Genomic DNA, 27095 nt, shown 5'->3' with positions numbered 1-27095 from the left:
CCTTGCCATACTTCTCTTTCCATCCAGATCCTCAGAAGCCTTTATCTGTATTATCCACTACCCATGTAGCTGAAACAAGGGTTCAGGGTTTCCATGGGCCCAGCCCTGGACCCACCTGTGTGGGCTGAGAGGACAGGATTGGGTGCAGGGTGGACCTCAGCAGTGTGAGGGGCAGGGCAAGGAAAGGATAGTAGGGAGAGGGCTCTGAGAGGGACCAAGCCACATACCTCAGGGCCCCCGTGTATTTGAAATGCTTTCAGCTTCTCCATGTTCCCCACAGACACCTCTCTGTATAGAGTGAAGGTCTTAGAGTGAATTGGACCAAATGGCTTGTTACCAGCTTTAATAATCACCTGGAGAAAAACTTGAGGTAGTATTTTACCCCATTCCTGCTCTTTATCTTTGTTTCTTACACTTGGGGACCATCTCAGCTATATGTGGTGTGCATAGAACCGTCATGCCCTGTTCTTAGCAGAGGACTCTAATTTTGAAACCTCAGAAGATTGACACTGTGCTCGATGAAAGTACTCGATGCCCTATTGATGAGTGAAACCTCAGGTTACCTTGGGAACACAGACGTCCTTCTTGCTTCTTGTTACTATAAAAAGGGATGCATTGACTGTGGTTGTGAGGCAACCTACATTTTACCGATTCTTTTTTTTTTTTTTTTAAAGATGACCGGAAAGGGAATCTCAACCCTTGGTTTGGTGTTGTCAGCACTACACTCTCCCAAGTGAGCTAACCGGCCATCCCTATATAGGATCCAAACCCATGGCCTTGGTGCCATCAGCACCATACTCTCCCAGGTGAGCCACAGGCCGGCCCTTTACCAATTTTTTTATGGTAAAAACATGCCCAAAGGGAAATGTTATATTTTTAAATAATTTTGATCAAATACATAAGACTTCCTTTTAGTGCTGACCAAATCAAGTAAGCCCAGTTTTCAAATGCTTATGGGTTTTTACAGGAATCAAAGCTGTTTCCGTCCATCTCTATTTTCCCCCTCTTCCCTGGTGCCCACAGTAAGTGGGCAGAATATTTGTTGTAAAACACAATATAAATTGTTTTCATCAGCAGAGATTATGATTAAGGGTATAATTTGTACTAATGTCCTTAGGAGGGGATTTCTTTGCCCAGTAGGGCCTGTGAAGTTTGTGTGAAGGCAGATGGGGTATGTTTGACTTCCCCAGGGTTGCCTGTTGAGGGGGTGGCCTAGCCGAGTAAGCCTTCTCATTCCAGATCCCGAGAGCAGCTCAGTGTCTGTTTCTGTTGCAGATTCCCACTGTGGTTTCACTGCGCTGCCATCCAGGAAAGGGGGATTGGGGCAGTTTGTTCCATAATGATTGTTATAAAACCTTTACTACTATAAATGTATTTAGGCACAGTCCTGTCTGTGGTAACAAATTATGACCGTTGATACTGTCCAACACCCATAAGAAGTTTATCGGCTCTATATTTTTGAAGAAGAATTTCTAAAATATGGATATTGCTACAACTTGCTAACTTTATTTTTTAAGACAAAGCTGCCCAAATGGGAGTTCTGTTTATTCCGCTTATCATTTTTCTAGCTTATTTGTTTACAACTGTATATTGATGTGCCATGAACTTTACAGTGTAAAGGAGGTTTTTCTGTTTGTCACATGCAGTGTAGCTTTTTACAGCAGGCATTTTCACCTTTGGCACTACTGACTTTGGGGGCTAGATGATTCTTTGCTGGGAGGAGGGTGGATGTGCTATGTACTGTAAGGTGTTTAGCAGCATCCCTTTCCTCTACCCACTGGATGCCAATAGCACCCCCCTCCCAGTTTTGACAACCCACAGTGTCTCCATACATCATGAAGCACTGGAGGACACTATCACCTTTGGTCAAGAATCACTATATTAGAGTGTAAGGATCGTATAGCATGCTGTTTTTAAAGTTACTGGACATTTAAAGCAGTTTTTGGTTAACTGCAATAGAAATGTATGTAGTAACCTTTAAGTATGACAGTTTAGCCAATTTAAAATAATGTGAATCCAAAACCTGATTGCTGTGATGGGCTAGCATGCTTAAATAGCAACAGTTTGTTGTTGTTCTTTGATAACAGTTTTTGCAGTGAAAGGCAATACACAGGATTTGAAAATACATATATCATCAATTTTTATCTTCCTGAAATGAATGGAGGTAAGTTTAATAAGAAAGCTGGAGACATCTGCAGGGCTGTGTAAAAGGCCAGCTGGACTGCCCTGAACAATATTGAGTATGGGGGTAACACAGTGTGCTGTGCTCTTGCAGTTTAAAAAGACTATTTGTGCCAGGAATCTGTTTCTCTCTCAAAGCCTCAAAGTGCCCTTGAAGATTGTCCTTGTTTAAGAATTATGTTATGGCTGGGCTGATAATGCCAGATGCACAGGTCTGTAGGCCTATGGATGGGGGATATAGTAACTCTGCTGGGCTTTCTTTTCAGAGGGAAACAGAGCAAGAGTTTCAACTTTCAAAATCATTTTTAATATATCTCCAAATTGTTTGGAATACAAAGAGTGCTTTTTTTTTCTTGCCTCTTTATTTCCTCTTTTTATTTTGTTTTAAAGGGAGGGAATCCTCTTGGAACTGAGGCCAGCTGGCAGGTGTGAAAGGAGCAGGCCCAAGCACCGCACTAATGACTTGGATTGCATTTTAGTAGCCTTATTAGTGGTCCCTTGACACAGTGGCCTAACTGGGGTCATCCCTGATGTGAGCCAAGATGGAATAGCACCAGGAGGATGAGTGGTTCACATGGGATAGTTGGAGTTGCTCAGCAGTGGTTGGAATTCAGCCCTGGGGCCCAGTGAGATGGCAGAGGAGGAGCCGTGAACTTGGGAACAAGGGGCTGCTCTCAGGGAAGAGGTCTGAAGGCACCTGCCAACCCTGTACCAGTGAGAATAGGGGGACCCCAAGAGATCTGAGCATGTCAGTGTGTGGAAACACTTAGGGAACAGGGACAAAATAAGGAGCTAAAACAGGGAGCTCTCTGGTTGCCTTGCTCGTACTGAAGAATGCAGCTTGTTCCAAGGTAGAGACTTGGGACCTTATGGGCAACTTGGCTGGAAGTGCCGTAGAGTTTGGCCGGTAAGTCTCCAGTGACCCTCTGGAATCCTTTACACATCTTTTACTCTCATGGTCATTAATCATACACATTGCCCTGAAGAGAAATCAAATGATATACTAATAATGGGAACTCCACAAGTAATTTCTCTTTATCACCTGTTACCTGCTGGATTCTGTCCACAGTTTCAAAGAGATGTTTGTAAGTTTATTGTGCTTTGTTACTAAAAAAGCAAATAACGAGTCATCTTTTCCCTGTGTCTGGCTCTCTTCCCAGAAGCCTGAGGCCTTTCTGAGTCTTCTCTCAGGATGGTGAGTCTGGGGCTTGCATTTTCACATGACTTAGCCTCTAGTGTGGAACCCAAGAACCAGTCTCTGCCCTACCATTGAAGTAATATACCAGCTGGGTTAGGCTTAGGAATAATGATGCCTAACATTTATTGAGCAATGACTGTGTAGCAGGCAGTCTTCTAAGCAGTACCCCCCTCGCCCCCCACTTGCCTTCCCACTGTCTCTCTCCCCCTCTCCCACTCCTTCTTACTTACTCCCTCTCTCTCTTAATTAATGCTCCTAGCGATCTAGTGGGTGGGTGTGTTCTCCATGGGATTGGAATCCAGGCTGTGTGGCTCTGAAGCCCCTGCTCCCAGACACTGTACCCAGCTGCCTTCTCTGTGCTTGCCAGGGGATGGATGGGCTTTTCAAGGATGATCCTATCTGCACAATTGGAGCCCTGCATCAGGTAAGACTCCATGTCCTCACACTGAAGCCCCATGTGGTATGTCAGAGCCTCTCCATCTCTAAAGGACCTGAGGCCAGGTTCAGCCATCTGGCCCTATATACCCTGTCCGTGGTAGAAACCTCTATACTTGCTGTGCTGTTCGCATTCACTCACTTACTTGGTGCCAGCCCTGCTTGCCTGTTTTTTGTGACCACCCCCAAGGGGATGGGTAAAGTCCAAATTCTTGTGGCTGACATACAGGTACATAAAAACAATTCTGTGATGACCAGAATGCACAGAGAGGAGCATGCATGGAGGTGAGGAGAGATGATCGTGCATCCACTATTTACCTTAGGGAGCTCTGCACTTAGCTGTGTAGATTTCATTTATCTAGCAAATCATGCTGTGAATAGAGTATTCTGTGCATATTGGGTTCTTTTGAAATTATACGTATTTGTATTTCATTTATTGTAGAAACACAAGAATCCAGGTAAATCCTGCCTCCCAGATGAGGAGCCAGGGTGAGTTAAGCTTTTGCATCATGGTGCTCAGTAGATACTTAATCAGTTGAGTTTAATTTTTCTGGTCTTTGTCTTCCTTAGCTACCTTTTAGTTTGTTCATCATACCTTCTAAGCAAATTATCAGCTTGGCAGAGCAGTAGGTTAGTTGTATTTAATGCATTTTCTTAGAATGGAAACTGTGACCTCTTGGGAAGTTTTGGGGGTTTTCTGCGGGAATTTCATGGGGTTCTTGGGAAGACTGAAATTATTCCATGGCCTGGGGCTCAGGGGCCGGTGAGCACCTGCCACAACTTGTTTGCTCTGTGTTTTCATATATCATCGGGGGATGGGAGCCAGCTGTGAATACTCCTGTACTCCTGCATACCAAGCATTTGTGCAAGGTCTCCCCCGCCACATAACCTGGGAATTAGGTAGTAATGTTCCTCTTTTACAGAAGAGGATCTCGAAGCTCTGAGATATCAAGAGATTTACCCAAGGTCGCTTGACTGGGATATGGTTGGGTAGGCCATAGGGATGGAGCCAGGATGAAGCCCCCAGGGTTGAGCTTTATACATGAATGGGGAGGCAATCCGACAGAGACAGTTTTACTGGTAGCTGTAGAAAGAGCCAGGCCATTTGGACATTTGTAACTGGGATCTGGTATGGGGTGGAGACAGTTAAAGGCATGAAAGACCCTGGAAGAGAATGGTTGTCAAAGAAGGGTTCAGGGCCGAGCCCGTGGCGCACTTGATAGAGTGTGGCGCTGGGAGCGCTGCGACGCTCCCGCCGCGGGTTCGGATCCTATATAGAACTGGCCGGTGCACTCACTGGCTGAGTGCCGGTCACGAAAAGGACAAAAAAAAAAAAAAAGAAGGGTTCAGGACCAAGGAACCAGCTTCTTTGACCTCGTTATCTCCTGAATTCCACCAGCAATGTTAGGGCTTTGTGTTATACTCTGTGAGAGCCCTGTGGTTTCTACTCAGTAGAAACCATACTTCAAATATCCATACAACCATTCTTTTTTTTACTTTCAGTACAGTATTCAATAAATTACATGAGATATTCAGCACTTCATTATAAAATAGGCTTTGTATTAGATGGTTTTGCCCACCCATTGGCGAACGTAAATGTTCTGATCACGTTTAAGGTAGGTTAGGCTAAGCTATGATATTCAGTAATTGTATTTAGTGCATTTTCAACTTATGATATGTTTATTGTGATGTAACCCCATTGTAAGTCAAGGAGCATCTGTATTCTTCTTTAAGCTCCACATTACTCTATATGACACAGGTACTATTATTATCCCTGTTTAACAGATGAGAAAACTGAGGCTTAGAAGCTTCCCCAACAGTTACACCATTAGTAATTGCTGAGCAGGGATTTGACTGAGTCTGAGAAGAGCCCATTTCTCTTTCTTACCATCCTCCTTCAAGCATCCCAGTAAGCACAGCTACCAATTTCTGGACTGTCCCTAGGTCGGTGTGTGTTCCTTTAGGCGGCCTTCCCTCTGAGTACTGTATTGAGTCAGACAGGCTGGTCTCAAACCCAAGCTTTGCTACTTAGTAGATATATGACTTTGAACAGATTTCTTAACCTTTCTGAGTCTCAATTTCCTCATCTGTTAAATGAGTGCCTCCCACTTCCTAGGATTATTGTGAGCATTAAATAACATTCACAGAGCATAACATCTGGCAGGAAGTAGTGCTTAAGAAATGATGCCTTTAGAAAAAGACAGTCTAGCCCCTGAATATGTGTACAGTTCTCAAAACTGGTCACAGTTGAATTTTATAACTTGGCATGTTTTCTCTTGGTTCTGGGGAGCTCATTTACCAGATTGAGTTGTTGGCACAGGAGTTCCTGGGATGGCTGATTACGTGTGTATGAATATAAACAGGCAATTTACTGTTGAAATGGTGAATAGTGTCATCATTTACCGCCTTCATAATTAGTGTTTGTGAAATGTCATCTCTGTGCTCTTTTTTTAGTAAGAAATTACTTATCCTGCTAAAAATAGGATCTTATTTCTAGTGATTTACTGGAATGGGTGTGTGTCTACGTTTGTAGACAAAAACAAACAGTGATTGTAATTGATACCCTTTGCAGAAGATGAGAAATCAAAAAGACATATACCTGTTCCTAATATAATTTTTATGGAAAAAGAATGCTTGCTACACTGGCAGTTTTGTGCTCTTATCACCCGTGTTAGGAAAGGTTAGCATGATTGGTTTCCAGGCATGTGTACGGAAGACCTCAGTAGCAGAAGAGGGAGAGCAATAAATAGGAACACATACATTGGAATAGCTAACAAACAGCTCGATGTGTTGATCTTCAGTGTGCTGAATACAATTCAGCAGTACCTATGGTACCTCATTTAATTCTCAATATAAGATAGGTACTACTCTTATCTCCATCTTATAGAAGAGGAGACTTAGGACAGTTCCTGCAGGACTTCCCTGTTATGCCTTCTTCCAATAATCCTATGCAGAGTATTTTGTAGCGGATTGGTGATAACATGCTAGTTTGGGGGGGGCAGGGAAGGGGGATCCATTCTCATTATTACTTTGTATTGTTTAGACTTCACCTAATTTTATATTTAGAAAAAAACTAGTTCTTCTCTTAGTTGTACAATTGTAATTCAAGAAAATCATTAAGGAATCATTTGAATCGTTTAGTAATACTCTTATCACATCTGCATTTTTCTGGAAAATGTAATTCAGTTAGCTGTGTTAAAAGGAAACAGGATTTTAGTAAGCATATTTTATAAAAACAATGGCATAGATTTGTGTATATTCTTAAAGTAGTTTCCTATTTCTCCAATTCTTTCTTCTCAAGGACTTTTTGGCATCTGTATACATTTTTTTTTTTAAATGTATTTCGATACCTGGATGTCTACACCTTCATTCTATTAGTCAATGGCTATTAAACTTAAATGCTAGTTTCTGGCCTGACTCACTCAAAAGTACAAAGTATGACATTGTCCTGGAAAGAGGCATGTTGGAAGTAGTGAATTTGGTGGCAATAGTGACTTTTTCTCACCATCGAAGAGAGAACTTAAGTTGGTTCAGATGATTATAGCAGTTGGGAAATAAGTTAAATCAGTGGTTCTCAAAGTGTGGTCCCCAGACGAGCAGCATCGTCACATTACCTGGCAACTTGTTAGAAATGTAAATTCTTAGGCCCCATTTCACACCTGCTAAATCAGAAACTCTGGGGTTGAGGCCTGGCAATCTGTTTTTAATAAGCCCTCCAAGGGTTTCTGATACATGCTTGAGAATCACTAGATTGGAACACCCCCACCACCATCACCACACACACACACACAATTCTCCAGAGAGTTATTAAGCTATTGCAAGAAATGGCATCTTCCTGAGACAAATTTCAAGTTGAAGCCATCTGGTTCTGCTCTTGTCAGAGACAAAAAAGGGAATAAATGGCCACCAGCAGGTGTTTGTAACCCTATGAGGTTATGTAACTGCCGAGGTTAGTTCCTGCCTAGCTATTTGTTTCTAAAATAAATAACCCAAATAAATACCAGAACCCCAAGTGATAGCCAAAGAAATAGATTTCAATAGTCAAAAGAGATTAAAAGCGATTGATATATTTACTGGAGACTAGAAAAGTGTCAGAAGATGAATTCCTAACCTACAGCTCTTTGCCTGTTCGTCTGGCTCCCAATATCATGCACGTGCGCACCCCCCCCCATACCTTTCAAGAGTCTCTCAACCCTTCCTGCACTCAGCTCCCAGCCAGAATTCTCCCCAGAGACAGCCTAGCATGGCTCTTGGCTCCCTTGTGCCCAATTCTCTTTCACTTCCTTCTCTTTTTCACCCCCCACTCTATGCAGCATTTGTTTCCCTTTCATGTCGATTAATCAAAGCTTATTTGCTTCTTGCGGTCCTGAAACTCTCTCTGCCCACATTCTCCATCTGCATAACGAAAGCCCAAGAACTGATCCACCATATTGGATGGGTAGAATGGAGGAAGCCAAGAAGATAAAGACAGAGTTGTCTTTGTGGTGGAGAGAGGGATGGAGCAAACCGATCTCTCTAGTTGAACAGGGCCCCTGAGAGCTCTTCCACCTGAAATTGCATGACTTGGGGTTTTGAAAGTGCCAGTTATACATTAAATTGGCTTTTCAAGGTTTCCTTTCTTTTTTTTGTGCACTGCACACTAGTATGATTAAGCCCTGATTTTAACACTGTTAAGGGTCGATTTATTTGTGTTCTCTGAGTGTCTTTAATAGGTATGAGTTTCATTTTGAAGAAAAATGAGGTTGCCAGACAAGAAATTTATTTTTTGCTGTTGATTTTCATCACAGTCCTGAAGTATGGAGGGAATCAAGATTTAGCTCTGCAATGAAAGAAATTTAAATAGAAGGGCCAGCCCATGGCTCAGTTGGGAGAGTGTGATGCTGATAACACCAAGGCCAAGCAACACCGAATCCATGCAGGAGTGGCCGGTTAGTTCACTTGGGAGAGCGTGGTGCTAACAACACCAAGTCAAGGGTTAAGATCCCCTTACCGGTCATCTTTTAAAAAAGAAATTTAAATGGAAAGTTTAGTGACCTTATGGGATTGTTAATTGGCTTTGAGATTTTAGATGAAAATAGTGAGGCAGGAATATGTGATGTTTTCTGAACAAAAACAATGTACTCATATGTAGTGATTAAAATAGTTCTGTATTCTGTCAATCGATTTTCAGTTCCCACTTGCAAATTGAAGTTCAGTGAGATTTCTGGGTTAACTATTATTTTCTAGCATATTTTTGCATATACCATTACCACTGTCTGGAATTTCTACCTCCTGTCCTTCACTGATCTGAATCTGATTCCATCTCCCCTCCCCCAGGAGAGCAGCAGAGTCCAAGAGACATCACATTATATTAATATGACATTGGGTGGGTCACTTGACTTTTTGGAATTTCCATTTCTCTAATCTGGAAATATAATCCCCTTCCCCCAACATTTTTTTTCACTGTTCTTCCTTGTGGTTTTTGGTGCTCTACACATTCAGAGAAACTTCTCTAGTAATGAACTATAGCAGTGATCCCTGAAAGTATAGTCTTGGTCACTAACATTTAATGAGCACGCAGTATATGGAAAGTTCCTCTCGTATATCATTTCATGTAATCATCACAATAGCTATTTAGCACAAAACGTTCATTATTTATTGGCAATTTTTTATCCCCCCTTCTTTTTATTCTTTAATTTTATTTTAATCTGGGGGAGGGGGAGTGCAGCTGGCCAATATGGAGATCCCTACCCTTGACCTTGGTGTTATAACATCATGCTCTAATGAACTAATTGGCCAGGCCCTCTCTCCTTCTTTTTAAGCAAAGAATAACAGACTTATTTATTTTTCTTCCAACTTGTTAGCATTCATTTTTGCTCCCCAGTTTTACAAAATATAATTAATAACAAAGCTCTTGTGATTATGTGCCAACGACACTTTACAAAAATACTTACGAATTTTATATACTCAAATAAACCACATACATTTGTATTCGGAACCAAGTATATCATCTGGATGTTTGGAAGGAAAGAGAAAAACAGGTAACCTGGGAGACTTGGCAGAAGGCCACACATAAGATTAACTAGGCTATGGATTTTATACCCTGTTGTGGAACCCTCCCTAAGATTGTTTTTTGGGGTTTTTTTTAACAAAAATTTTTTAGTGCAATATAATTCATATAATAACATTCATCATTTGAAGTGTAAACTTTGGTGGCATTTAGTACATTTACAGTGTTGTGCAACCATCACTACTGTTTAATACCAGCATATTTCCATCACTCCACAGAGAAACCCTGAACCTATTACCATCTTTCACAATGTCTCTCATCCCCTTCATTCCTTTTTTATGGCTGAATAGTATTTTATTATGTGGATGTACCATGTTTTATTCATATAATCACCAGTTGGTGGACATTTGGGTTGTTTCTACTTTGTGGCTATTTTTTTTTTTTGTCTTTTTCGTGACCGGCACTCAGCCAGTGAGTGCACCGGCCAGTCCTATATAGGATCCGAACCCGCGGCGGGAGCGTCGCCGTGCTCCCAGCGCCGCACTCTCCCGAGTGCGCCACAGGCTCAGCCCTACTTTGTGGCTATTGTGAGTAATGCTGCTATGAACATTCTTGGATAGGTTCCCCTCATTTTGAACACATACCAACATGTTATTGAGGGATACACTCCCAGAGAGCTGAGAGTGTGGGGGAATGGACGTGAGGCAGAGATGGAAGGAAAGGAAATAAAAGGTGGTGCATCATCCAGCTGACCACAACTTTGCAACCAAGCATGGCTGGTTGCTTGGACCCACAGGGTATACCCAGAGAGAGTATGAGATCCCTGTGACTCGGAGCAGTGCACTGGTAGAAAGAAGGGTGAACAATTCATCCGCTGTCACCCTCCTGTCTCATTAGTCAAAGTGCATCCCATGCAGTCTTAACTCCTTTGTCCTCTGAGTTGTGTCTCCTGGCCACTGGACAGCCTCTGGGGAAGCCCCTCCGCAAATCTGCCTGGTCAACGTCAAAGTGCTATGGATGTTCCTCATCAGTTGGTGCTCTGCATAGGGGCTCCTGTGTTGAGGCCATGGTGGGAGCAGCTTCTGGGATGTGGTGACCAGAGGGAACAGCAGGAGTCATCATGAGAGCAGTGCTGGCTGAAAAGTGTGGCAAATGGCTGAGGGACAGGGTCTGTGAGCAGTGTAGGTAGTGAGAAAGCTGGGTCCAGGATGGCAGATACTCCAAAAGTGCTGCCTGTTTGCTTTTGGTTGATCAGCTGACTGGTGTACTGGTTATGCTGCTGTGTAACAAGCTGTCCCATGACTCTGCAGCACACAGTACCGCCTTCTTTCTCAGGGTTGGGTGTCGTGCCTGGCCTTAGCTGGGTGTTTCTCGCTTGGGGTCTCTTCTGAGGTTACACTGGTGGCCGAGCTGGGCTAGAGGGCCAAGATGGCACACTCCTGAGGCTGGTAGTTGGCGGTGGCTGTTGCCTCAGAACTCGGCCACAGCTGCTGATTTAGAGAGAGCATTTCCCCAAGACCCGCTCCGTGTTGGTGATGCGTTCCGAGGTGGGCAGTCCCCAGAGCTAGTGTTCTAAGACAGCACTGTCATCTCCCTGTTAAATGTGGCAAACTGATTGTCCTTGCCTTGATGCTGTCACTGGATTGTGGGAAATAAGGAAACATGTTTCAATACCTGCTCTGGGCCTGGCACACAGTAGGTGCTCAGTATATGTTACTGCTCCCCCTTCGTGAACTCAGAGCATTTGTTAGTGCTTACTGTGTACAAAATACTGTGCCAGACTTTTGGGGGCTACAAGAAGAAATGGGACATAGGCCCTGCCTTTAAGATCAGTGTCCTGATGAATGGACTAAAAGAGAGGGTGGTGAGAAGGAGGCCCATGGAGGGTGGAGCTTCCTATGCTTGGGGACCACGAACAAGAGAAAGAAGGACCCCGGTGCAAAATAAAAGGGAAAAGGGTTGTGAGAGACAGAGCACTGGTTGAATTTAGAGGAGAGGTAAGATTCATTTCAATGTGTATGCATGTGTTTTGGGCTGTGGGGAGCAGTAGGAAGCTGCCTCCCTTTCTTTACCTTTGTATTCTCTCCACAGCTCTACCAGAATGATGGATGCAAAGATACTTTAAAATGTTGGTTGATTTTATAGACACTTCAGTGGAGGTTAAAATGCTTTACAGATGGAGAGGTTTCCATCAGTGGGCCATAATATTCATGGCCTGTTCATTCAGCATCTTTTGAGTCCCTCCCATCTGCAGGGTGCTGGGAATTCAGAGGTAAGATATGAGCTTAGAGGGCAGGGGTCAAGTGAACAGACCCAGACAGCAGTATGTGGAATAGTAACAACCTTGGGGAAGGTCAATACTGTATGTGCGTAGGGAGGGGCAGGTGGTTGATCATTCCTTTTGCAGATGTGTTTTGGGGCCCACTCTGCTGGGCTCTGGACATATAGAGCGGAGCCACAGGGAAGGCCTTGCCCTCTAGAATCAGCATAGTCTGGAACAGCGGTTCTCAAGGTGTGGGCTCTGGACCAATAGCATCAGCCTCACCTGGGAGCTTATTAGAAAGGCAAATTCTCTGAGTCACCCCAGACCCACTCCATCAGAAACTCGGGTGGTAATGCCAAACAGTCTGTTTTCACAGCCCTCCAAATGGTTCTGATGCACGTTCAAGTGTGGAGAGCAGGGGGCTAGGACAGTTCTCAGGCCTGGCTGCACGTTGGAATCACCTGGGGAACTTTTAAAGCACCAGTGTCCAGGTCAGACCTGAAACTGACTAGATCAGAATCTGAGGGGAGACCCAGGCATCCGTGTATTTTTAAAGCTTGCCAGGTGATTCCATTGTGTAGCCAAAGTTTAGAAGCAGTGGTCTCCATGTGCTTAAATATTAAATAGATCATTGCAGTCGAAACAAGAATCACCACTGAAGTGGTAAAGAGTCAGTGCCTGGGAGTCCACAGAGCAGAGGGTACCTGACCACCTCTGAAGGGATCAGGAAGAGCTCCCCAGAGGAGGTGAATGGCTCTCATTGGACTTCACATCAGATGAGCTCTTTGTTCCCACTTCCCTTTTTTGTGGACATTGCAGTTGCACAGATGTGAGTATGATTGGGAAGGTTACTTTAAAATTTATTTAATACAATTTTTTAAAGTCGAACACAGCTGGCTTCCCTTAAAAAGCTTTGTATTTTGATAATGGTTCTTACCAGTACCATGAGTAATTGACTAATATCAGCTCATTAATATTCTAAGTAGGAGAGTGCTTCCGGCTAATAAAATTTCATTTTAAAATTCATTTTTAAAAATGTGTTGCTACAGCCCAAGGATAACAGAAAGTTATTCTAAGCGAGAGCAAATCAGTGAAGTATGAGATTTTATGCTGTTCTGTTAACATAAAATAGTTGTTTAGTTGCTCAGTATCCCTATTTTATTCTAATTTCCTGTAGGGACAAATTGCCCAGGAAAAGGCCCCCATTTCAGAGGTACGCGTTTACCTGAATGCTGTTGTCCTAGGAAGCATTATTGCATCAAGAGAGCAGGGGTGGCTCTGACACGTGTGTCCCCTGCTCCCTCTTTGATTTTAGGTCCCTTCCAAGGCATTATACTTGGGCCAGTTGTTTTTGTTTTTTCTTTTTCTCTTATAAGTAAACTTTTCTGTTTTGAGGTCATTGCCAATTCACATGCAGTTGCTGTATAAGAAGTATTACATAGAGATCCCATGTGCCCTTGATCCAGTTTCCCACAGTGGTAATATTTTGCAAAACTATAGTACAATATCACAACCAGTATGTTGACACTGATAACAGTCAAAATGGAAAACATTTCTGTCACCTCAAGAACCCCTCATGACGCCCTTTTATAGCTACCCACTTCCCTCTCAGCAAGCATGGATCTGTTCTCCATTGGTTCTCGTGCCGTTCAAAGATAAACTGGGTGCCTGGTTTTAAAAAAGAGGTGATAAATGTACACATATAAGGCACGTGGGACAAAGGACAATTGGGTAGGAAAACTAAACACGTTAGGATGTCAGGGCTTTTTGAGTCACTCCACCCCCATCAGTGGAGCAAAGCTGAATTGCTTGGCATGGAGGAGGAGAGGCTTCCAGTTGCCCCCAGGGTCCTCTGGCTAACCCCCTTCCCTATCCAGTATCAGCCTCTTTAAAACATCATTGAGCAGACATTCCAAACCATCAGGTTGAGGAGGAAGCAAATGGTTACCCTGCCTGAGCAGTCACCACATCAGTGCCCAGGTGGCCAGTGCTTGCCTCATGGTACTGCCCATTTCTGCTTCTCTAATGAGTTATGCTTGCACTTCTGCTCTCCAGATTTGCACTCATTCTTGGGACCAGGATGGGAGTTGTTCCCTGCAGACATCACTGGGTCACAGCACTAAGATCAAGGTGTTACATTTCCTACTTTGACAGGGAGACCGCACGGGAAAGCAGTAATTAAGAATGTGGGGTCCTAGGGTCAGGTTCTTGCTTGTAATCTGTCATCTTCACTTTCTGACTGTGCAACCTAGGACAATTAACCTCTCTGTGCCTCTGTTTCTGCACCTATAAGACAAGGATTGTAGTAGTACCTCCTTCATCATAGAGTGGTCAGACTGAGTATATCCAAGCAGTGCACTTTGTCCCTAGAAACTGCTCTTCCATTATGATGATGCTGGTGATGACTATAAGCATGATACTTTTTTTTTTCTGTCCTTTTTTTTTTTTTTTTTTTTTTTGTGACCGGTAAGGGGATCGCAACCCTTGGCTTGGTGTCATCTGCACCGTGCTCACACAGTGAGCGCACCGGCCATCCTTATATAGGATCCGAACCCGCGGCGGGAGCGCCACTGCGCTCCCAGCACCGCACTCTCTCGAGTGAGCCACGGGGTCGGCCCAACTTTCTGGAAAGGAAATTATTTAAAGGTGTGAGTCTTACATTTGCCCACAAGGGGGCAGCCTAAAATCATACACGTCTGTGGAACAAGCAGCCTTCTGTTTGTAAAGCCTCAAGGTAATGTGAACAGTTTCAAATGTGTGTAGCCCTTATTATTATTTTTTTATTGTTTATGAATATTCATGAGATGCAAACCTGATTGTCACGCTTTATGCCCAAGATGTGAAGGCCAGATCCATACTGGCAGCATGCCCATTACCACAGATTGCATTTGTACCCCATGTCCCCCACAAAATTATCCCCCAACCTCCCTCCCCCTCCCCCTTTCCCCACCACTCCACTTTGTATCCCAAGGTATGTTCTCTCCCTCTGCAAGTCTAATGCACCACTGTGGTCTGTCTTTCCTTCCTTTTTTCTTAGCTCCTACTTATGAGTGAGTATGTGTAGTATTTATCCCTCTGTGCTTTGCTTATTTCACTCAACATAAGTTTCTCCAGGACTATCCATGTTGTTGCAAATGGGAGAATTTCATTCTTTTTTATGACAGAGTAGTATTCCATGGCGTATATATACCACAGTTTTCTTATCCAGTCACCCATCAATGGACATTTAGGTTGGTTCCATATCTTGACTATCGTAAACAGAGCTGCAATGAACATGGGAGTGCAAGTATCCCTTCGATGTGATGATTTCCATTCTTCTGGGTATATACCCAGAAGTGGGATTGCTGGATCGTGTGGAAGATCTATCTGTAGTTGTTTGAGAAACCTCCATACTGTTTTCCATAGTGGTTGTACTAATTTACAGTCCCACCAACAGTGCAGGAGCATTCCTTTCTCTCCACACCCTTGCCATCATTTGTTATTCACCATCTTTTTGATTATAGCCAGTCTAACTGGGGTGAGGTGATATCTCAGTATAGTTTTAATTTGCATTTCCCTGATGACTAGTGATGTTGAGCATTTTTTCATGTACCTGTAGGCCATTTGTATGTCTCCCTTTGAAAAATGTCTATTCAGCTCCTTTGCCCATTTTTTAATTGGGTTATTTGGTTTTTTACTGTGTAATTGCTTGAGTTCTTTGTATATTCTGGATGTTAATCCCTTGTCGGATGCATAGTTAGCAAAAATTTTCTCCCACTCTAGGTGGTTGTTTCACTCTATTGATTGTTTCCTTTGCTGTGCAGAAGCTTTTTAGTTTGATATAGTCCCATTTGTTTAGTTTTTCTTTTGCTGCTTGTGCTTTCAGGCTCATGTTCATAAAGTCTGTGCCCAGACCTAGTTCCTGAAGCATTTCACTTATATTTTCCCTTAGTAATTTTATAGTTTCAGATCTTATGCTTAAGTCTTTACTCCATTTTGAGTTGATTTTAGTATATGGTGAGAGTTGCATATCTAGTTTCATTCTTCTCCATATGGATATCCAATTTCCCAGCACCACTTGTTGAAGAGGCAGTCTTTTCCCCAATGTAGATATCTGTTGCCTTTGTTCAATATCAGATGGCTGTAAGCCTAAGGGGTGATTTCTGGGTTCTCAATTCTACTCCACTGCCCTGAGTGTCTGTTTTTATGCCAGGACCGTGCTGTTTTGGTTACAAAAGCTTTGTAGTATAATTTGAAGTCAGGTAGTGTTATGCCTCTGGATTTATTTTTTTTAGCTCAGGATTGCTTTGGCTATTCGGGTTCTTTTGTTGTTCCATATGAAAGTTAAGATTATTTTTTCCATTTATGTGAAGAATGTCTTTGGTATTTTGATGGGGATTGCATTGAATCTGTAGATTGCTTTGGGTAGAATAGACATTTTCACAATGTTAATTCTTCCAATCCAAGAGCATGGAATATCTTTCCATCTTTTTGTGTCATCTTTAATTCCTTTCAGAATTGGTTTGTAGTTCTCATTGTAGAGATCTTTCACCTCTTTGGTTAAATTCGTCTGTAGGTATTTTATTTTTTTCATGGTAATTGTAAATGGGCTTACTTTCTTTATTTTGCTTTCTGTTAGTTCATTATTTGAGTATATAAATGCAACTGATTTGGGGTCATTTATTTTGTATCCTGCAACGTTACTGAAGTTATTAACCAGCTCTAAGAGTTTTTTGATAGAATCTTTAGGTTTTTCTGTATATAGTATCATGTCATCTGCAAATAGAGAAAGTTTGAATTCGTCTTTTCCGATCTGGATTCCCTTTCTTTCTCTTGCCTGATTGCTCTAGCTAGTACCTCCAGTATTATGTTGAATAGAAATGGTGAGAGTGGGCATCCTTGTCTTGTTCCTGTTCTTAAGGGAAAGGCCCTCAGTTTTTCTCCATTTAAAATGATACTGGCTGTGGGCTTGTCATAGATGGCTTTTAGTGTGTTGAGATACTTTCCTTCTGTACCTAATTTGTTGAGAGTCTATCATGAAGGGATGTTGACTTTTGTCAAATGCTTTTTCAGCATCTATTGAGATAATCATATGGTCTTTGTCCTTAAGTTTGTTGATGTGACATATCACATTTATTGACTTTCATATGTTGAACCATCTTTGCATCCCTGGGATGAAGCCCTCTTGACCATGGTGTATAATTTTTTTAATTTGTTGCTGTATTCTGATTGCTAATATTTTGCTGAGGATTTTTGCATCTGTGTTCATCAAGGATATTGGCCTGTAATTTTCTTTTTTTGTTGTGTCTTTATCTGGTTTTGGTATCAGAGTTATGTTGGCCTTAGAGAATGAGTTTGGGAGAGTAGCTTCTGTTTCAATTTTTTCAAATAGTTTGAGGAGAATTGGTATTAACTCCTCTTTAAAAGTTTGACAGAATTCAGCTGTAAAGCCATCCAGACCTGGACTTTTTTTGTTGGAAGATTGCTGACTACCCCTTCAATCTCATTGCTTGTTATTGGTCTCTTCAGGCTTTCTATCTCTTCTTGATTTAGTCTGGGCAGTTTGTATGTATCTAGAAACTTATCCATATCTTCCAGATTTTCATATTCATTGTCAATAAAAGTCTCTAATGGTTCTTCATATTTCTGTGGTATTTGGTTTTAATGTCTCCCTTTTCATTTCCGATTTTTGTTATTGGGGTCTTCTCTCTTCTTTTTTTTTGTTAACCTAGCTAATGGTTTGTCTATTTTATTTATCTTCTCGAAAAACCAACTTTTTGTTTTGTTGATCTTTTCTATTTGTTTTGGGGTCTTTATTTCATTTACTTCTGCTGTATGATCTTAATTATTTCTTTCTGTCTGCTACCTTTACGTTTGGATTGTTGTTTTTCAAGTTCTTTGAGGTGTAGTGTTAGGTCATTTATTTGAGGTCTTTCCATTCTTTTGATGTAAGCGTTTATTTGCCTGTTAGAACTGCTTTTGCAGTATCCTGCAGGTTTTGGTATGATGTATCTTTATTTTCATATCAAGAAATTTTTTGATTTCCTGTTTAATTTCTTCTTGGACCCATAGGTCATTCAGGAGCCTATTGTGTAGTTTCCATGTATTTGTATAGTTTCCAGAGTTTTGCTTATTATTAATTTTCAGTTTTAGTCCATCGTGGTCTGAAAAGATACTTGGAATGATTTCAATTGTTAAAAATTTACTGAATAGATTTGTGACCTAATATGTGGTCTATCCTGGAGAATGTTCCATGAGCTGATGAGAAGAAAGTATATTCTTTGTTTGTTGGGTGAAATGTTCTGTATATATCTGCCAGGTCCAGTTGGTCTAAGGTGTAGATTAAATCCTGTGTCTCTTTGTTGATCTGTTGCCTGGAAGATCTGTCCCATGCTGAGAGAGGGGTGTTCAGATCACCCACTATTAACATATTAGGGCCTATTTCTTTCTTTAGGTCTAAGAATGTTTGTTTTGTATATCTGGGTGCTCCAGTATTGGGTGCATATATATTTATGATTGTTATGTCTTCTAGCTGGATAGATCCTTTTATCATTATGTAGTGGACTTCTTTGTCTCTTTTTATGTTTTTCGTTTAAAGTCTATTTTATCTGATATAAGAATAGCTACTCCTGCTCGTTTTTGTTTTCCATTTGCATGGTATATCTTTTTCCGTCCCTTCACTTTTAGTCTGTATGCATCTCTACAGGTGAGGTGGGTCTCTTGAAGGACTGCATGTACTTGGGTCCAGTCAGTCAGTCTGTATATTTTGGATGGGGAGTTTAATCCATTCACATTTAGGGTAGTTATTGACAGGTATTGTTTAATTCCTGTCATTTAATTGTGTTTTGTTTAGATGATTTAAATATCTTTTGATCCTTACTTCCCCTTTTATTTCTCTTCTTCAATGTTAGTTGGAAATTTCAGGTGGCATGATTTAGCTTCTTTCTCTTTCTCACTGGCGTTTTTGTTTTAATGGTGGGTTTTGCTCTTTCTTGTGTATTTGTGATAGTGGTTGTCATTATTCAGATTCCAGATGAAGGACTCCCTTGAGAATTTCTTGCAGGGCTGGTCGTGTGGTGGTGAACTCCCACAACTTTTGTTGGTCTGGGAAATACACTAATTCTCCCTCATCTCTGAAGAAGAGCCTTGCTGGGTAAAGAATTCTTGGCTGGCAATATTTTTTCTCTTAGTATTTTGAATATATCATTCCAGTTTCTTCTGGCCTGTAGAGTTTCGGTTGAGAAGTCTGCTGTTAGTCTGATCGGGGCTCCCCTGTAGGTGACTTAACGCTTTTCTCTTGCTGCTTTTAGAATTCTCTCTTTGTCTTTGAGCTTTGCAAATTTAACTATGATGTGTCTGGGGAAGATTTATTTGGATTTAATCTGGGGACCTTTGAGCTTCCTGGATCTGAAGGTCTGTATCTCTCCCTACCCCTGGGAAATTTTCTGTTACTATTTCCTTGAATAGGTTTTCAATACCTTTTTCTTTCTCCTCCCCTTCTGGAATACCCACAATTCAGATGTTAGAGCACTTGAGATTGTGTGCTTTCTCTCTTAGGTTTTCCTCATTAGTTTTAATTCTTTTTTCATTTTTTTTGGCTGCCTGGGTTATTTCGAAAAGACAGTCTTCAAGATCTGAAATTCTTTCTTCTGCTGCTCAAGCTCTCTGTAGTGTTTTTCATTTCATTGAGTGAATCTTTAATTTCTAGGACTTCTGCTACACCCTTTTAAGGTTTTAATCTTTGTAAATTTCCTCTTTCATAGTCTGGATTTTTTTTTTTTCTTGTTTCATTGTGTTTTCTAATTGAGTCTTCTTTTATTTCTTTGAGTTTTCTTAAGATCATTGTTCGGAATTCTTTTTCAGACATTTTAAGGATTCCTTGTTCCATGGAGTCTGAGATTTGAGCATTACTATACTCTTTCAGTGATGTCATATCTTTTTGTTCATTTGTAGTTCTAGTATTTTTTCGTTGATGTTTGGTCATTTGGTACAGGGTTTGCTTCTTTTATTACACTGAGGTTGGCTATGAGGATAAAGATTTCTTCCTCTATTTGCTCATTTTACTGGTGACTTCTTATATCAGTATAGTCGAGTGAACAGTAGGCTACCTGTGGAGTGGCCCTGGCTGTTACTGTGGTGGTGAATTGTCCTTCCGTGACAGTAGATGTGGTAGTGGCTATATTACACCACCTTGGTTCCTGTTCCAGAATCTATGGCCATAGAATGAGCCCCCAGCGCTGCATGTGTCTCCTCGGCTTATCTCAGCAGCGCTTGCCGTGGGTGCTGGTGCTTCCTTCCAGGCCCAATGAGGGAGTGTGGCCCTTATTCTTCTCATTTTTTCTTTCTTTCCTCTGTTTGAAGAACACTTTCAGGAGTTCTTAGGCTTACCTTAGATAAGGGGCAGGACCATTAACATCTCGAGGGTGGCATGGGCAGTTCAGGGCAAGTTCAGGTCCTGCTTGGGTTGGCTTTTCTTTGTAGCTTTTCACACAGAACTGATTCTTATTAGTCAAACTCTTGAGGTAGAGACTACAACCTGAAAGTGTTTAGAGAAAAGAGAAGCCTGACTTTATCTCTGTGCTCCCCTCCCACTACCTTCATGCCTGCCTTTGAGCATCGTGTGTGCACCCCAAGGTCACCGTGTGAGGGGCAGTGGCCAAAGCTGCAGATACCCAGAAATGCATCAGCCACACATGGCTCTGGAGCTCACCGGGGAGACCGAGTTACAGAGAGGGCTCTGTGGGAAAGCGGAATGAAATAAGCATTCCGAGGACCATGTAGGAGCATAGAGCATCACTGGTCTTAGGGACTGTGAGGTCTTGAAGGGGGGGCATTAAGCAGGGGGTGGAGAGGCGGCAGTATGGCCAGGAGGTGCATGGAGAAAAGGCAGTGTTCAGGTCAAGTTGGAAGAGAGTTTGGAGTCAGATTGTGCAGGACATGGAATGAGCTGAGGAGGTGGGCCTGTAAATTCTTGATGGCATTTATATTGTTGACCAAAAATAAACATGGAGAATGGCACTTATAATCCGGGGTTGATTTTCTAGTATAGTCACGTGCTGCATAATGACAGTTAAGTCAATGAGGGTGGATAATGAAGCTGAAAAATTCTTATCACCTAGTGATGTTGTAGCCCTCATAACGTCATAGCACAATTACTTCTTTTATATATATACATTTTGTGTAGCCTAAGTGTACAGTGTCTATAAAGTCTGCAGTAGTGCACAGTGATGTCCTAGGCCTTCACATTCACTCACCACTCACTAACAGACTCACTCAGAGCAACTACCAGTCCTGCAAGCTCCATTCATGGTAAGTGCCCTATACAGGTGTACCATTTTTCATCTTGTGTATTGCATTTTCACTGTACCTTTTCTATGTTTAGATATACAAATGCTTATCATCATGTTACAGTTGCCTGCAGTATTCAGTATGGGTTTGTAGCCTAGGAGCCATAGGCTGTACTTCGTAGCCTAGGTGTGTAGCAGGCTGTACCATCTAGGTGTGTATCAAGTACATGCTATGATGTTCACATGATGACGAAATCGCCTAACAACGCATTTCTCAGAACATATCTCCATCACTAAGCAACGCATGACTATATGAGAGTACTTCAAAGAATTTGTGGAAAAATAGAATTAAATAATACAAATCTCTTCATAAACTTTTTGAAGTGCCCTCATGTTTAGGTCTTTGCAGTTTTATTACATGTGTAGGTTTGTGTATCCACCGTCTCACAGTCAAGATACAGAGCAGTTCCTCCCCACCGGGATCCCTCATGTTGCCCTTATATAACCACATTCACCCCTTCTCCCACCCCAACCAACCTTAACCCCTAGCAGCCACTAATCTTTCCATTTACATAATTTTACAAAATCGCCTGACACATTTCTCAGACTGTATCCCTGTCATTAAGTGATACATGACTGTACTTGTCTGTTTGAGCTTTAATATCACTGATATGTAATCCAGGCTGCAAAACCAGATGCTTCTGGGGAATCATGACAATCCAGTGTTTGTTATGTCATCCGCCTTACACATTCTCACTGCCTACACTGCAGGTCAGGCCTGCAGACCCCTCTCCTGAACAGCAGCAAGAACCAGCACAGGTTGCTATGGCAGCAAGGCACACTATAAAGTCAGTGTGGATGTTCCCACGGAGGAAGGCCCAGGTGCTTGGAAAGTGAATGGGGTCATATTAATCGTAAAGCCAATGTCTGCAGAATGGTGTGCTTAAACGTTATGTAGATAATACTCATGAACCACCAAGTGTAACAGTGCAGTAAATTACTTCTAATCCTAAAAGGACCTTGAAGATCCATTTTAATCTTTGATCTAGAAAGCCCTTTAGGGTCCTGCAGGGGTTGGTTGGAGATGCAGAGCTCCAGGGATGTTTCCCTGACATTTATGGGGGAGCTGCCATTTGTTCCATCTTATTTGTTGTGGGTACTTGAATGACAAACAGATGTACACTGTATTTCTTTGTTTATGATTCTAAGATACTAAAATCAACACTGGCGCAAACTTAGCAAAACTGAAATTGAACCTGAGTGCTATATTTCAGGGTGCTCACCCGAGGAACTCATATGTGTCCTTCAGCAGTTGGCTCCTTTCAGAGAGTAAAAGTTCAGCATCTGTGTAATAATTGATATCCAAAATCCTCCCTCTCTCCCCCAGGTGATCCTGCCTCAGGTCTGGGAGCCGGGCTGGGGGAGGCCTTGTGGTCTCTCTGTCACTTACTACAGTCTCTGACCCCTCCAGGGCCAGGCCTGGAGACAGAGGATTAGGGAAAGAGCCTGGTCCTCCAGGCTGGTATAGGCAGGCACGTTTGGAAGTGTGGCTGCTGCCCCTCGGCTGTCGGGGCCTGGCTGCAGATGTGTCATGGGGAGTGATGGATGGGGCCTCCTTCGGATGAAACAATGGTGCTGGGTGATGTGTGTGTGTGGCCAGAGCAGGGGCTCTACCCAGCTTCCTTTAGCACTCAGCAGATAGGGAAAAAGCAAAGGACTGGCAGTTATTGTGTTTTCTGTCTTATAGGCATGGATGGATTTTTAAAATCAGATGAGAGACAAAGACTGGCCAAAGAAAGACGAGAAGAAAGAGAAAAGTGTCTGGGTAAGTTGTACACTTTGGCTGTTTGGGTCCAAGGGTGCGGAGATATGGCAGTGTCTTTTCTGAAGATCCTTAGAAATTTGTGAATGAATGGGCAGAGAATGAGGACAATTGCTAGATGAACATGAGGAATTGGGGTTCACCTACACTGTGACTGGCATGTTTACAGATATTATATAATTCTCAGAACTGTTCATCATTGTACTCTAGGCACTGTGCTAGGGGCTGCAGATATGATGGTGAAGAGAGAGAAACAGCCGCTGCCTCTGACCTGGGGAAGTCCTAATGCCCTCAGGTGTCCACTGTGTGTAGTCACTCAGATTCTCTCCTGGCCATCTAGAAAGGCCATCCTCGGGAGAACTCAGAAGATTGACATTTACATCATTTTCTGTGTTAGGGCAGGGAATGCCAGTTAAGAAATGCAGACTTACCTCTTGCAAGCTATAGACAGTTAAGTACAGAGAGCTCTCCACTGGGTACTGTGAGGTAGATAGTGGTTGCTCCCATGGAAATGAGACAAATGAGGAGTTTCAGGTTCTTCTCCTTGACTGCCTCCTGCAGGTTGGTTCAGGCACTGCCCTTTCCTGACTTAGCCAGGTGGAGTTAAGGGCCCCTTAGTAAATGTCTTGAGGGGAAGGCCAGTCTTGTTCATGCGTTCTACCCACTTGCCTAGCTTAGCGTCTGGTGCATAGTGCATGCACAGTTAACATGGTTTTGAATGAATGTACCCTTACGACTGTCATTTCTTAACCCAGCATATGGCTTAGCCATTGTGCACAAGTTTGACTTAATGATAGCAATAATAGTCATAGCTCCCACACATGGGGAAGTGTATTACTGTGTACTTTATGTGCATTGTCTCGTTTGAGCTTCACAGCATTGTTATGTAGCAAACATGACTGTCCTCTCTTCACAGAGGAGGAAGTCAAGGCAGAGAGATGCTGTGGTTAATAGTCCCAGGGTCACCCAGCTAGTGGCAGAGATGCCAGAACTCTTTATCTCAATCACTGCATCCTAGGATCCCACCAGGCTCTTTTTTTTGTCTCTACTCTTGCTTCTGTGTTTTGGGTCTTAATCCAAACAGCATGGGTGCTCTGGTAATGACACCTCTCTTCTACTTACCTTCCCCAGCTGCCCGGGAGCAGCAGATCCTGGAGAAAGAGAAAAGAGCCAAGCTCCAGTATGAAAAGCAAATTGAGGAGCGATGGCGAAAACTGGAAGAGCAGCGGCATCGGGAGGACCAGAAGAGGGCTGCGGTGGAAGAGAAGAGGAAGCAGAAGCTCCGGGAGGAGGAGGTGAGTCCTGGGAGCTCCTCACCCCTACCCCCACCTTCTCCACAGGGCTTAGTGCTCAGGTCGTCTGGGCACTTGTCCAGCTCTGGAGAATGAGAGCAGCCTTCTCCTGCACCTTCTCCCATACCTTCTCCCCAGTGGCTCACCATGCCTTCTTTCAGCAGTGTGACAAATACAGCAGAAGCAGCGCTGGCACAGAAACAAAGAGACTTATCCATTAACGCAGGTGTTAATTTGCTGTGTGACCTTGGGCAAGCTGGTTGGCTTCTCTGGGCCTTGATTTTCTTGTCTCTGAAGTGAAGGTGTTGGATTTGGTGGTCTCTGAGGCGGAGACCTAACCTTTTCTGACTCTAAATTAAGACTCAGAGAGGATTGTGGATAGGGACTGGGTGATGTAGACCTGAGGGTTCTGGACTACTGGGAGTCCATGTCTCCAGGGCAGACACAAGGCCAGAGCAAGAGCTGTGAAGGTTGAGAATAACATGGTCCTGTTATTCATCGCTGGAAAATTAGTCTGCCTTCAAATACAAAGATGCTAGTGTATTTAAATCTTAATGTAGTTCCTTGCTTTAATCATCCTTTCTTTCCGGTTACTTTTTAAAAAAGAAATGGAATGTAATTATCCTTACAGACTCCTTTATTACTAAACTTTGAAAATAGAAAGCATATTTGGATTATAGATTTTCTTAACAAGTATATTTTAGGAACGTAATCATAGCCTTGTATCAGGTGATGATCATTTCTTATTCATAAGATATAATGGCTCATCTTTTAGTGTAACAATATAGAGGTTTGTTAATCTACAGTACTATAGTATACAAAGATGTTTGTATAAATTTTGTGGGTTCTTTTAAAATCTCTGAATGATTATCACTGTATTTATTTACCCCTTTCTTTTTTTAAATTTAGAAAAACACATGAACACACACACACACACACACACACACACCCACACACACACACACACACACACACACACACCCGCCTTTGCCCAAGAAGCAACCATTTATAACGATTTCTTTGTTGCTCTCAGTGAATGAGGGTCTAAGCAAGGGTCTTAGCCATGGTTCATTGCTGGCTGCAATCCGATTGCTGTGGCTTCATCTGCTTCCACTCTACCACTAAGCAGTTGGTGGCCAGGGACAAGTCACATAACACCTCTAACTGTCTGCTCAGCCTAAAATAGAGGTGGTTACAGTAATTAAAGGAGATGACTTTTGTGAAAGTGCCCAGTGAAGCACCTAACACAGAGTGATCTCACAGAAATGTTAGATTCCCTTCAGTTACTTCAGCCGACTTTGGCTAGAGCAAGGTCAAGAGGGAGCTACCCAGAAAAGATTTACGGCACAGAGTCTGTAGACTACAAAAAAAAGTCACAGGGTGATAAGCTGTTTCAGTAACGGGACAAATTTCTCTTTTCCAACCTGTGTATTTGTGATGAGTCACTAGACTCGCCAATTTTCTTCCCATTGTACATTCCTTCATGACTTAGAGCTGTCCCCTTCCTTCTTGGTCTCCCTGCTTTGATTCCTGACATTCTGTAGGATTGCTGATTCAAGAGAAAGCTTGTCACTGCTTTTTCCAGGAAGGGGCACTGTGAAGTCACGTTAGACACTTCCTGTGCACTGACACATCCTTCATTGTCACCAGCAACTGCTTTTGAGACTTTTTTTTTTTTAAAGATTACCGGTAAGGGGATCTTAACCCTTGACTTGGTGGTGTCAGCTCCACGCTCTCCCAGTTGAGCTAACCAGCCATCCCTATATAGGGATCCGAACCCCTGGCCTTGGTGTTACCAGCAGCACACTCTCCCAAGTGAGCCACAGGCTGGCCTTTGAGACAATTTCTCTCTATAATTTTCCTTTATAGAACATTAGTGCTAGAGGCATGTTAAGTTAAGCAGTCAGACTCTCCTCTTCTTGCAGATGAGGGAATGTCATGCCCAGATGGTTGGTCCTGATACAGTTGAATCTTTAGTGGTTTCACTTCCAGATCATTTTCTACTTGCTTGTGTGCTTCCATGCACCCCTAATGTGGTGGGGGGCAGGGAATGCTGCCTGACTCTTGTCAGCACAAGCTGAGCTTGCTTCCCTCAGCAGGGCAGGGCTGAGAGCTGAGCCTCCCGCAGTCAGGTAGCAACCCAAGAAAGCAGCAGCCTCCCTCTACCACCTGCTCCTGCCCTCATGGCCCCAAGAGACTCAGGTATGGCTTAAGGACTTGCCGCACACAGGCTGGCCTGTTAACTATGTTAGCATGAACACTCTACCAGTGCAGAGGCCTGTTTGGTGTTCTCGAGGGTGATCTTTAGGGAGGAGGGATACATCTGCACTGGAGAAGACCCTCTCCAGAGGTAACCCTTTGTGCTTCTTCCCATGTTTCATGGAGAGCTCTGGGAGGGCTGCTGCCTGCTCAGCGCCTGGCTAGGGAGATTCTTGATTCTCTTTTTCAGTGCTGGATTAAGTTCTTTTTGTCATGCTCTGTCTCTGTCAACCAGAGAATAACCTCTGCAGGAAGCCTGTCCATCCTGAGCAGGCTATTTTGCTTTCCTGGCCTGTTGGAAAGTGTTTGTGTTGCCCACCAGGTCCTACCTCTCTGGACCCAATATTCAGGAGCTCATAAGAAGCCTGTTGACCCCTAATCCCCACCCAG

The 27095-nt window shown here is 42.8% G+C and overlaps 1 protein-coding gene and 1 pseudogene across 4 annotated transcripts in view; one reads left to right on the top strand and one right to left on the bottom strand.

Annotated features, from left to right (window-relative positions):
• The window catches only part of MAP7D2 (MAP7 domain containing 2), a 99944-nt gene that overhangs the window by 26701 nt on the left and 46148 nt on the right, over nt 1-27095 (top strand). For 3 of the 4 annotated variants that reach the window (XM_063083425.1, XM_063083423.1, XM_063083422.1), the window contains exons 2-3: nt 23080-23157; nt 24286-24449. In XM_063083425.1, the coding sequence (XP_062939495.1) occupies nt 23080-23157; nt 24286-24449 (242 nt within the window). Of the gene's footprint in view, nt 1-23079; nt 23158-24285; nt 24450-27095 lie in introns of those variants that run through there. The other variant, XM_063083424.1, reaches the window with a different exon arrangement.
• LOC134368731 (small nucleolar RNA U3) lies at nt 9238-9347 on the bottom strand (annotated as a pseudogene).

Source organism: Cynocephalus volans, chromosome X (assembly GCF_027409185.1).
Source record: "Cynocephalus volans isolate mCynVol1 chromosome X, mCynVol1.pri, whole genome shotgun sequence".
NCBI classification, from domain to species: domain Eukaryota; kingdom Metazoa; phylum Chordata; class Mammalia; order Dermoptera; family Cynocephalidae; genus Cynocephalus; species Cynocephalus volans.
The sequence above is the reverse complement of the archived record's forward strand: the minus strand, read 5'-3'. Positions and strand labels throughout refer to the sequence as shown.